This window comes from Ooceraea biroi, chromosome 12 (genome assembly GCF_003672135.1).
Source record: "Ooceraea biroi isolate clonal line C1 chromosome 12, Obir_v5.4, whole genome shotgun sequence".
NCBI classification, from domain to species: Eukaryota; Metazoa; Arthropoda; class Insecta; order Hymenoptera; family Formicidae; genus Ooceraea; species Ooceraea biroi.
In genome coordinates this window covers 11,941,811-11,954,706 of record NC_039517.1, presented here as the reverse complement: position 1 = coordinate 11,954,706, position 12,896 = coordinate 11,941,811, and the positions used below count along the sequence as shown (strand labels likewise).

Below are 12,896 nucleotides of genomic sequence, written 5' to 3'. Positions count from 1 at the left end.
CAAGTGACTCGTACACCTGAAGCAGAGGTACAACAATGTTTATCATATATCTTAGGGTCAGAAGGTTAATCTTTATTCAGTTACAATACATAGCAAAATTGTACATACCTTACATGTGGTGATAGCTTTGCATGAACTGAAAGTTTTATTCGGAATCAATGCTTTTTCAGCTTTTATTAACAATGAAAGTTTGTCTGACTCGGTAGCATTTTCCATCTTAAAAAGTTTGCTGAGTTTCTCCAACAAAATTTCAAGATTCTGGATAGCACTGCTCTTCCAGAAACCAAGCAAATCAAAAATCATGTTCTAACTGTAACATAATAAACAACAATTTAGGTCAAAACAAGGATTTATAAGATATTCTGTCACTTGTTCGTTTTATTTAAATAGTTATATGCAGTAATAAGGTTACAGCTACTCTCAGTTCACAGTACCAAATCAGAGGTCTTCAAATAAGGGAACTGCTGCATAATAGCAGAGCACCGAGCATTCATTTCTTTATTTACAATCCAGTCTCTGCGCAGTTTCTTTGTTTTTGACATTAATATTTTCATGTGTTGCAGATTGCTTGTACAGGGTTTGGTTTCTTTTAGTTTGACATTAGTGTTTGCATATCTGTAACTGTATCATCCTCGGTTACAGAGTCAGAAGTGCTGTAAACATTATACCTTTGAGATTGTCAAAATATATAGCTTTCTGTTGATAAAATACTTTCTGAATTAAAATAAAATACTTTAAGTAATAAAATACATCATTTAATATTTTACTAATTAATTTAAAAATACATTATACTTGAGTAATGATTCCACATATGAAGAAGACAGGGCACACATCTGTACAGTTGTCCTTTGAGCCTTCCTTGTACTACTAGATGCATCTGAGAGCTTCCTTTTTAAAAAAGCTTGCCTGTTCCGGATGCAATTACTTAGCATTGTCTTGAATGATCCCTGAAAGAATGTAAAAAATTATTAATCTCTGAAGAATTTAAAATTTATACTTGTAAATCAAAATTATTTTCACAATAAAAAATAGTTCATTACTTACATAATATGTCGGAGAACCCACATCTTTCAGAACTGGATATTCTAAGCACATAGCTATACTTAACTGTGTATAATCTTTTGAAGTTGGTTTGCCATTAGTCACACTTAGCAGATGAGTGGCACAAATGCGTATCAACTCATTAATGTGATCCAACAGATTGCTGCATGATTTTAAGCTTTCCGGCAGCATTAGAAGTGATACAGAATCTAACGTAGTTGATACCTATTTCAAAAAGTCAATCTTTAAACACCTACGAACCAAGATACAAAACACAAGTGATTTTGAGCAAAAAGTTAACTTCACAAACCTGGGCAGACACTTTAGAAGATTTTGCTTTGGCTGTTTCTGTAGTTACTTCTGGAGACTGTACTTTAGATGTTTCTGTAAACACATCTGAAAACTGTATAGTAGCTGTATCTTCTTTGTTACTAGCTTCATTTAGACTTCCTGTCAAAGAGTCGCTAATGGTTTGAGTGTCTTCATCGACATCACACTGATCATTAACGATGTCAAAATCCAGGAATCTCTCTTGTGATGTTCCACACAAGTTAATAACTGGTAGATCAGTGAATGTATTAGGAATGAAAACAATAGTCAATATTGACTTATCTTCGATTGTATCGTTTTCTTCAATATCAATAGGTTGGGGACACAATTCTAAATCGATATGTTGAAAAATTTGAGTGCTATTTGCCATTCTGTCTCGTAAGTCTTTATCAGTTTCACTAGCTTTAAGTAAAGCATGTCTAAGACAGGACAAGTCGGATTTTCCCGACTCTGTTTCAAACTGCACTTTTTTTCTCCTACCGGCAAACTCACATAACACCAACTTTTTCATCGTTTTAATAACACAATTTAACACAACAATTATCACAGACTAAGCCTTACTACTTATTGACTTTATAATTTGTCTTTAATCACTACTGGAACACATTAGCAACAAATTATAAGCAGGCAAAATAATTTGTAACGATGCACCCCTCTGCATCGTCTAGTCCGGTCAACACCTGCCGATGCCACCCGCCCGAACATCAGGCGGGCGAAGACCAGGCGCTGCGCGCCATATAAACCTGCGTAAACAAGCGGCCCGATAAGCGTAACCGCCGTGATAAGACTCGGAAGGTGGCGTAGCGTCGGGGGTATTTTTCTCCGCTATTTTTCCGACCGCCGCCCCGACGCCGCTACCCCCGGATCCCCACGTGCGTTAGTATATAAGGGCTGCGATCCAGGAACCAGGATCACTTTTCCGAATGCTCTCGAGCTTTCCGAATCCTAATCCGATACCAAATCTTCCGAATTACCGAGATAGCAACAGCGATTACCGGGGTAGTGTTATCTGTCTCCGCCGAGCGTTCTTGGCTAAGCTGAGCTAACTCATTCTGATTACCTGAGTGCACGTCCAACCGGAGTCAAGTGTTCTTGGCCTCCGCTGAGCGTTCTCAGCCAGTACGACCGAACATCCATCTAGTCCGCGCGTCACCGCACCCCGTCAAACGAACACGAGCTACTATCGCCTCGCATCACCTGCGTATAACGGGGTAAAGCGTTCTTTGCCTCCGGCAAGCGTTCTTGGCTGCGCCAGCCGATCGAGGCGCCGGCCAGCCGTGATCTCGACACCGGTGCATGCAAGTGAAGTTTCCTACCTTCTTGCGTATCACCGCGACGCGTTAACGCTCCGATACGTCACCGACTCCGCGGGGCACGCGGTCACGAATAGACGTTGCGCCTCCGCAGGGCGTTCATCGCCCGGTAACCCGCCATTCCGGGAAAGCCCGCGTCTAACGGGGAGACACCTCCCCCGGAAACCACATTGTACATATACGCACGTAGACCTATAATAAACGACTAGTTATTGTTATCGTTACTACACAGGCTGGCTTGATCATTCTACTTGACCTGTCTCTTTCGAATCCACATCCGACGAGCTAAACCGCGCAAAATACTCAGCCCGACGGACAGGTCGTTTCAAATTATCACTCGGCACAAGGGCCTGTTTGCCGCCAGTTCGCGCAACTGTTTGCGTTGCTAGGTGATTCGTTGCTACGTCACAATGACACGTGACATCGTCGCTAACGCACCAAGAACGTATTTACCGCCTGGTCGTGCAAAACGCACACTCATTGATCCAATCCTTTATAATATTTATTAAGATTTCATCAAGTATTTATTAATATTTCATCAGCCTTTATGAACTTTATAATTACCATTTCAATAATTATTTATGTTAATTATAAGTGTTATTGTTATTAAGTACTGCTAATTGTATTCATAATTGATATGGCCCTCACAAATTGCTCTATGTGCTATTTGCCACTTCCTGAACACGAAGTTGTATCTCATGTATCCCGCAACCACAAATTTGATCCAAATTTTATCGTTTATTGCAATCAACCGGGTTGTGGTGCCAGTTACAAGATATGGTCGTCGTTTCAAAAACATGTTAAAGAGAACATCACATGAATTTCAATAACATCGATGATGAAGATATCGTAGATGTTCCTGAACCTTACCAAGATGAAGATATCGTAGATATTCCTGAATCTTACCAAGATGAAAAGAATCGGTAAATTTGTACTTTGCATTTAAAAATTTAATAAAAAAACATTTTTTTATTGTTTTGTTATTAACTTTTTAACATGAATATTTAAAAAATTTAATGTTCTTGAAATCTTTAATATATATTTTCAGATTTTTATTTCATTGCAATAATCTATAAATCTGCTTGAAGTTTTGAATGGGATACTTCTAATATACATCCTTAAATTTTACTTACTTTATATCCTTCTGCATTTATGCGAACTCTCCATAGAACTAACTTTATATTTTTGATTACCTTATATATGTTATCACATAATATTATTTTTCATTTAGATGATGAGCAGTTCATTTCCAGGCAAGATTTACTTCGGTGGCATGCCTCCATGTTTATAATAAATCTCAAAGAATCCTGCAGTATTCCTCAAACTACAGTAGAAAAGGTCATTGACGGAGCACAACAGTTGATCACAGAATTTATGAGCATTATAAAGGTGAAATAAATGATTATGAAATCCTTTCACAGCAAAATGTTTCATGTACAGGAAAATTCACACTGCATCTATTAATTCGAACTATTATTTATAAACCTGTTTTTTACTTTCTAGGCAATGATTTTGAATTCAGTTAATGAGGAAACAAGAACTGTTTCCCGTGCTGATATATTGCAAGTGTTTGCCAGCTGTGACGTGTTGGATCTTTTTCATGAAGTTAGCAGTTCTGCAAGGATAAAATCATTTCTTGATAAATGTGGTATGGTGAGACCCGAGAAACAAGAAATTTGGCCATCAAGAGTTTGGACCAAGGAAGCTAAGTTTGTAACCCGCAAGGATTATGCATATGTGGTTCCTTTTTTGAGAAATTTAAAATTTTATTTACATAATGATGATGTTCTCTCATGTGTGGATAACCCAAAGCCTTATGATGGCACCATAAGAACTATATTGGATGGTTCCTACTACCGCTCCCATAAAATATTCAAGCGTGACAAAAAGGCACTTTCTATTATTGTATATTATGACGATGTGGAGTTTGCCAATCCACTGGGTGCCAAGACCAGAAAACTGTCAATATTTTATTGGACACTAGGGAATGTTTACCCAGAGTTAAGATCATCCCTCAGATCAATAAATCTTCTCGCAATCACCTCACATGCAAATGTGAAAAAGCATGGTGCAGAGAAAGTGGTGAGTGACTTCTTAAACGATTTAGCACTGCTTGGAAATGAGGACGGTATCTCATTGAAAATAAAAGATGTACAGAGGAAATTTACAGGCTTCCTTAATCTTGTTGCTGGAGATACTCCTGCATATCTCGGTGGATTTAAGGAAGGAGTTGCTAATGCGCATAGACCATGTCGCACTTGTTTTGCAGATAAACAAAGTATTCAGGAAAGATTTTCTGAGGAACTTTTTGTCATAAGAAATATGGAAACTCATACTCAACACTGTGAGGATGTGTATTCTCCTGGGTTAAATAAACAAGCCAGAGGGTTTTGGTCTACATTTTACGGGGTTAACTTCAAAAGTGCACTAATGAATGTTGACAATATTAATGTCACTAAAATCTTCCCCCACGATTTTAGGCATATAATGTTTGAAGGCGGAACTCTGGCAGTGGAAATTAAGAATTTTCTCATATACTGTATTGTAGAAAATAAGAGATTTACCCTCCAAGATTTGAATGCCATTATTGCCAATTTCGCCTTTGATCATCTTGTTCAAGACAAACCTTCACCAATTGAACCATAGTAGGCATATAGGGCGGGTTCTAACCCATGGGGCTCGAGGGGGTGAGGGGAAGAGGGCGTGGCTTGCGAGGAGGGGAGGGGGAAAACGGGCGGGAGCGCCATTTTGGATTTCCCTCGCCACTGGATTTCCCGGATGTGGTTTTCCGGCGGATGTGGTTTTCCGGTCAGTCGTCGGAAGCGAGTCGGGTCCTGGTGGGAGATATTTTTGTGCCGGATGTGGTTTTCCTGTCAATAACGTTCCGTTTTGGACGCCCGTGTCGTCGTGGTGGTCCCGCGACGAGTCCCCGAACCGGATGTGGTTTTCCGGCCGATAACGTTCTATTTTTGGAAATTCCTTAATTTTCGCGGGATGCGGTTCGACGGTCGTCCCGCGATCTGACGCGACATCGACGACGATCGCGTCACGCTCGAACCAGCTCGGACGAGTTCGAGGTCGCGCGGTTATCTATAAGTTTTCCACCGGACGAGACGCAACGGTTATCTTTGTATCTTCTCGCGCATGGAAGAGTAGTGGGTTCAACGCGACAAAGAGACGCAATTTGATTAGGGAAAAAGACTTTATTTGCATTCTACGATTAGCGGGTTCTAGTCCGAGAATTGAACGGTCCCAGAACCCGCCTATATTATCCACTACTTTATCAACTACGGATACAGCGGATTGTATCAACTACGGATACATATAATATTAAGTAAGATAAATAAAAATATAGCATGACTAATACGGCGGTGTATAATATAACGAGTAGAATGGAGAGACATAGTATTTATTGTGCCTAATACGTATACATTATGCGCGTACGTGGGAGTTTTCGGTATGCAGCGCGGAACTCAGATATTACCGAAGACCACGACGAGCAGTTCGCAATCGAGCAGATCGTTGTTGTCGAAGTCCTTCCTGTCGCGTATCGCCCTCGGGGCGTCGGAAGGATCCTCGACGCCCGCAGCGGCGTGCTTGAAGACGCGCAGTTTTGCCTCGACTCGTCCGACGACGCTGGCCATCGTGGCGATGACGCGCTCGGCGCAGTGCCGCAATCCGTACAGATAGCGAACCGTCGGAGCGAACAGGGCCAAACGACATGAAGGAATGTCCAGGCGTATGGTTGGCTGACCGTTGCTGCTGGCGAAGCGTATCGTCAGGTCGTCCATTCGCATGGGTGGAGGTACGATGACGTGCTCGCCGTTAGCCCGCGTGAGGTAGTCGCAGACGATGGCTCTACTGTCCACCAGTCCTTTCCACATCTCGGCGTTCAACAGTATCTCCTTGCCGGTAGTGTCCCCCATCGCGACGTGCACGGTCGCCGTGTCCAAGGTCGGAGGGACGCCTATGCCGATCTCCAGATACTTGTAGCCGGTTCTGCTGAGGTTGTATCTGCGGCTGAGCAGCCGCATGCGCCGTACGTCGACATTGGACATCGCGGCGAGGTTTCCCCACCTAAGATATGAGATTCTGATTAGATATAAAAAGATATAAAAAAGATTGATAAAAAGGTCGTGGAGACTCATTGACGCAACTTACACGCGACGTCGTTTCTTCATGGAGCTCCCGTTCGCCTCCGAACTAGGAGCGGCGTTGCCCATCTGCTCTAGCGGTGCCTTGATTTGATACATCGCGCAGTGGACAGGACGTGGGTCTTCTTCTCTCAGATTAAGGGTGCTTGACTGGCGTATTCCCAAGCTGTTCCGAATTACAATCATTGAATCTTAATTTAATCCGTCGTTATTCGAGATCTTCAGACAGTTCTCGAGCTCGCTTGTTTTCATGTAAGAACGCGACAAATAAGTTATTTTCGCGAACTCGATCGACTCGAAACAATGGAGCTAGCCGATCCGCTGGCTGTCCGCGACATTGACTCGAGTTTTTAGACACGTATATCTATCAAGAGCCTAACGTCCGAAGCCTTGTTGTCACCGTGTTATTCGCGTTATCTGAGGGATTCAAAGGAAAGCGAGGTCTCGGGAACATTATTAGAGCTTTGTCAGCGCTCGCGTAAAGATCGATCTAAAACCAATTCGAGTCTCGAGTAACTCTCAACTCGCTTCGCTGTTGAGCCGCTCTCTCATTTCGACGTCCGACGCGTCTGAACGTCGTCAGGCGCGCGTCAACGATTCGCCGCTGCACAAAACCATTCGGTGTCTTTGACGACCTGCCACCTCGTGTATCGGTGCACGCGTGAAAGCTCGCCAAAACCGACGCGATCAAGAAATCCGCCGCGTCATCCGCAAGTGTTGAAGATCTCCGATCTGCGCCTAGTTCGATTCGGTGCACGAATTGCAGTGAAATAAACTGACCGTTGAGTACACAAGAGTTCTCTCTCAACCTGTAAATCCCTCTCCCTCCATACGCTCGGAATCATCAGGGCTCCGAGAGCACAGTCTCGCGCTCAACGCTGGGCGGTTCCGGTATCACGAAACACAAGCGAAACGCTGATTATATATCCTTCTTCTCCCATGTAAAGGTGCGTGACGTAGATGGGAAAGCGCGTGTGATTAATCAAACGCGACGCTCGAACGAGCGAGTCGAGCGAGCAGATCCCACAATTTCCGTAGGATATCTTCCCTAGGACACGTCACGCCGATCGCGTCGAGATCGAACTCCCCGGACCTCGTCACGGTCTCGGTGAACTCGTTGTACGCGAAGAAGCGATCCCGATGAACGAAGTAGAGGTGTCCATCGGTGTAGCGGTAGGCCGTGCACGTCGACGACGGTATACCCGGGAAAATGGTCTGCAGCGTGTGGTACCCGCGAGCCGTCATGTTACATTCGTCCATTTCCAGTACAGCGTAATCGTTGTATATGACGTAGGTGCGACCCGTGTGCGAGTTCAGCGCGGCGTTGATTACCGCGTTGGGCGGAAGCCCGAGATCCGTCATACGTCGCGGCCACGACGCGCGTAACTCGAGGGTGGGATATTACCCTGATGGATAAGATACCATGTACACCCAACCATCGGCGAACAACACCAGGTCCCCTTGACCGTCTGATACGCCGCCGACAGGCGCGTGACGGTCTTTGACAGGAACCTAACGTAATCCCTCAGGAAGAACGGCCTGTCGACGATCTTCCCATCCAGGCCGATCGACCACGCGTACTACCCTTGCGTGATGAACAAGCGCTTTCCCAGCACGAGCAGGGTGTCGATGTCGCGCCAGGTGCACGGATCGGGCGGTTCCGGCGATGCCGTCGTCGTAGTCGCCGGCGTCGTAGTCGTTTGTACGACCGTAGGCTCGGCGGGCACCGCGGTCGACGGCTCGTCCTTCGCGGCGCCGTAGAGATTCCGCACGGCGAGAACGTCCTCCATACCGAGCACCACCGGCCAGTCCACGGCGGGTGAGTACGCGTACATAAGCGAGTTCTCGTCCGTGGTGTGCGACAGCCCCAACGAGTGACCGATCTCGTGAACGAGCTTTCGCAGCAGATGATGCGAATTCTGCGGATTGGGGGTCAGCGCGATGTGCCACGCCTCACGGTGGTCTATGTGCACCTCCGACACGTCGTCCCGGGCCCCTGTTGGTAACGTCGCGTGAGCGAGCACCTTGCCCGGTCCATCGAGGTCATCGGGACAAACGGCGCCGCCGTACCTACGGTCCAGCATCGTGTGCCTACCCTCGCGGAACGCTATGATGATGTCAGGCTTGTTCGTGTCGCGCGAGAACGTCAGCGACGAGTTCGCGGCCCAGATAGCGAAGGCGGTCTCAGCCGTTCGCAGGGTAGTCCGATCCGCGAGTTGGAAGTTCCACGTGAGATTCAGCCTCGGCCACCGCAACGGCGCGACGCCGAGCCGGCGACTCGGCGCGTCGCTCACCCCGCAGCGTGGTCTAGCCATATAACGAAGCGTCGCACAGTGGTCAAAACGACTGAAAACGTGGCCAAAATCCATTTAAAAAAAAATGTTTTTTATCGTCATTACATTATTGTTTGTTAGTTCTAAGTCCGTACTAATTTCTCTAACGTTATAGTCCAAACACATTTCATTTATGAGAGCTATATATGTATAAAGTTCATTATCGTAAGTCTCTAATATAATTTTGGCCATGCGCGCGCGCACACAACACACACACCACAAGGAGGGTTTGGAGTCTTAAATTACTGTGGAACTGACGAACCACGGGGTCTTCATCCTTGTGATACACACACACACACAGACACCCACACACCTACATACACCTACATACACCTACACCCACACACCTACATACACCTACACCCACACACCACATAAGAAGGATTTGGAGTATAAAGAATAATGAACGCAGCAGTTGGAATTATAAAAGAACTAAACGAACCGCAGGGTTTTCTAATTCCTTAGGCCTTGCTGAATCGACGATATTGCAAATTCGAAATTGAATATCTCGGTACCTAACTATCCTAGCACAAAATTTCAAAACGGTTTTAAAGCTTTGAAACCCTACTTTTCGCAATTTAAATCGAAATTGTGCACGACGAGCTTTTTAAAATGGCGGAAAGGGAGAGCATGCGAAATTGATAAATGAAGATTCGAATTTGCGATGGCACATGGTGTAAAGTAGGTATTGCAGCCCAATGGGACTAAATGCATATAAAAGTATTGAGTTTTATCTTTAAAACGCTTTTTTACAAAGCTCGATGCGATCATTTTTTGTTGAGATACTCCAAATTTACTTAACAGAGTGTTTTCTTTTTTAAAGTTGCACAACTCAACGAAAAATGATCGCATCGAGCTCGGTAAAAAGCATTTTAAAGATAACACTCTATACTTTCATTTGCATTTGGTCCCATTAGGCTGCGATATCTAATTTACGCCATGCATCGTCACAAACTCGGACTTTCGGTTATCACTTTTGCATCCTCTCATTTTGTCATCCGCCATTTTGAATCAAATAACCGACCATAATTGCCATTCAAATATTCTTAAAGTGGATACTTGAAGCTTCATTTTGCATTTTTGAACATATTTTTATCTTCATTATTTACCAAGTTATGATCATTTGAAGGTTGGTAAATTTTTCCCTAAATTTTAGTGTACCGCTTTTTTTGGGAGTGAGTGTATATGATTTAGAATAATTTGAGTATGTACAGGATTTCGACCAGGTTTTTGGTAATCTTGACCACTGTGCGTCGCTTTGTTCAGCGTACCGTCGACCGAAAGGTGGTAGTACTCTTGAAACAGCGAAATCGTGTGCGCAGCTCGTCGTTCGTTATCAGGGATCGATCCGCTGTGCTGTCGAGATAGCTCGACGCCCGTGTTCGCGGCGCCCAAGACTCCGGTGCCGATGAGTCCGCTGGAACGATCCGTCGCCGAGGTCATGCAAACGGACGTGATTAGGGACGCGCTGCTAGCCACGCTCGGACCGCTAGGTCGGAGATACGTGGGCGCACTGTTCACGGACAGCGGCAGCGGCCCCACGAGCAAGACGAGCACCGTCGACAACGTGTACGGGGTGTACATCGGTGAGACTGGCACGATGCTCGGCAACAAGCGCTTCGACGCTGGCGCGGACGACTCAATATTCGTGGGCGGTACGCGATACGAGGGTACGCCCGGTCTGTACGAGCTTATCTTCATGTGAACCCCCGACGAGAGCGTGTACAACGTGCACGATACTACGCTGTACCGCAGGTCCTTTTGACGACGAACGCGCACAAGCAGAGACATCAGGAGCAAGGGTAGATCAAGGGTAACAAGGGACACAAGTACAGGACGATCATCGCCCCGTTGATGGGCGTTCGCCCGACTGCGGGTCACGGGGGAGCCGGCATGGAACGTCCGCCACCCCGGCCATGAGGGTAACGACAACAAGATAGATTACGTGCACTGGGACGATCCGAACGAACTGGTGGATCGCCTCAGGCTCATCGAGGCGTCGCGCGGCGCGGGCAACGACTCGCACGACGCCGAGTTCCTGTCTATAATCGAGGAGCTCCGAGAGGCGGGCGTCATTGCGCCCTGACGCGCCAGTATCGACGCATCGATGCCCGTGAACAAGTTCTGCGCCACCCTCGCGCGGAGCGGCGACTACGCTACGATGTTTCGAGCCAGCGACGCTCGCGGTTACGTGCGCGACAACGCTCTCTGCCTCGTCCCGGACAGCGACGAGTACGACGCAAAGAGGCGTCGAATACGGAACGTGGCAGTGCCGCGGGAGGAACACGACGCGGTGAACCGGTATCACGTAGACCAGCGGGTCTACTCGTTGTCCGAGGCCCAGCGCAAGGACTACCGCGACCTTCGCGAGGCGGTCGTCGAGGGTGCGTCCACGTCGCTCTCCGCTAGGATGGACGCGCTGGGAAGCAGGATCGGGGCTCTGAAGACGCGCACCGCCACGACGGACGCGCACCGAGACGAGACGAACGGCCGGATCGGCGAGTTGGTCGCAGCCGTCGAGGAAACAAGGAAGCTGATCGTCGCTCAGGAGAGATTCACCGCGTCGTTGTCACGGCTGCAGTCCGATACGACTCCCTGAAGACGCATGTGGAGTCGCACCACACGAGCTGAACTACCTCGCGGATAACGTGGCGAAGGCGCGAACGGACGCTAGATCAAACACGATCCGATTGGACAAGGTTACGACGACCGCGCAGTCGTGCGAGGAACGGGCCATCAATATCGAGGCAGCGGTGTCGAAAGTGAGGGACCAGCTGAGCGGACTCTCGAGCACTGTCGGCTCTCTCGTGAGATCCAACGAGGCTGCGCAGGAGCCCGCGAGCAACGTCTATAACGTACCCGTATAATAGCCGCGACGCAACTCGAACGTCGCGGGCTTTATCGCGCGATACGAGGAGAATCGAGGGACCGGCGCATCGTTGGAACAGCGAATCGTACGGACGCGATGGGGATCGTCAGAGTGTCCGTACCGAGGACCCTCTCGCCGCGTCGCGATGAGGACCAAGTCGCGCGCGGTAATGTCAGTTCGGAGAGGTTACAGCTAGCCCGCGAATTACACGCACCAGGGAGAAGAAATAGTACGCGGCGACAACGACAACTGTGCAGGCGGATGTGGTCGACGTGCAGTCGTACGCGCGTGAAAACAGAGGCTTCCGCTACATATTGACGATCATCGACGCGCTGAGCAAGTACGCGTGGGCCGTACCTCTCAAGCGCAAGTCCGGAAGCGAGGTCGCCGGGTCATTCGCCAGTATATTTCGCGACGCGGTAGGTGTCCGCGGAACCTGCACACCGACGAGGGCAAATAGTTCTACAACTCGCACGTGCGAGAACTGACCTTTAAGCACGGTATAAATTACTATTCCACGCACTCGGTAATGAAAGCCTCGATAGTGGAACGTTTTAATCATACGCTGAAGAATGAAATGTGGAAAGTGTTTACACTCAATGGAACGTACAAATGGGTGGACGTGCTATCGCGTCTCGTTAGCGAGTACAACGCATGGCGTCACCGCGCTATCGCGATGCGTCCGGCCTTGCCCGCACAGCTGTTATCCAATGAAGCGAAATTTGTTTCGTCCAATGCATCGAAATTTCTCGCGAGCAAGTATAAAAGACCTTTTTTCCTAAGGGCCGTGCACCGAATTGATACGAAATGTGTATTACTATTTATTGCATAAGCGTATTACTATTTATTTATAGTA

The 12,896-nt window shown here is 47.0% G+C and overlaps 3 protein-coding genes across 3 annotated transcripts; 1 reads left to right on the top strand and 2 right to left on the bottom strand.

Annotated features, from left to right (window-relative positions):
- The first annotated feature begins 3,500 nt into the window (after nucleotides 1–3,500).
- Nucleotides 3,501–5,330, top strand: LOC113563019. The gene is made up of 3 exons (XM_026974010.1): nucleotides 3,501–3,607; nucleotides 3,938–4,073; nucleotides 4,188–5,330. The coding sequence occupies exons 1-3, from the start codon at nucleotides 3,501–3,503 to the stop codon at nucleotides 5,328–5,330; spliced, it is 1,386 nt and encodes a 461-aa protein (XP_026829811.1).
- A 2,486-nt stretch (nucleotides 5,331–7,816) lies between these two features.
- On the bottom strand, nucleotides 7,817–8,200 carry LOC113563018. The gene has a single exon (XM_026974009.1). It carries the CDS (start codon nucleotides 8,198–8,200, stop codon nucleotides 7,817–7,819), a length of 384 nt encoding a protein of 127 aa, XP_026829810.1.
- A 218-nt stretch (nucleotides 8,201–8,418) lies between these two features.
- Nucleotides 8,419–9,153, bottom strand: LOC113563017 (interstitial collagenase-like). The gene has a single exon (XM_026974008.1). The coding sequence runs from the start codon at nucleotides 9,151–9,153 to the stop codon at nucleotides 8,419–8,421; it is 735 nt and encodes a 244-aa protein (XP_026829809.1).
- Between the last annotated feature and the right edge of the window lie 3,743 nt (nucleotides 9,154–12,896).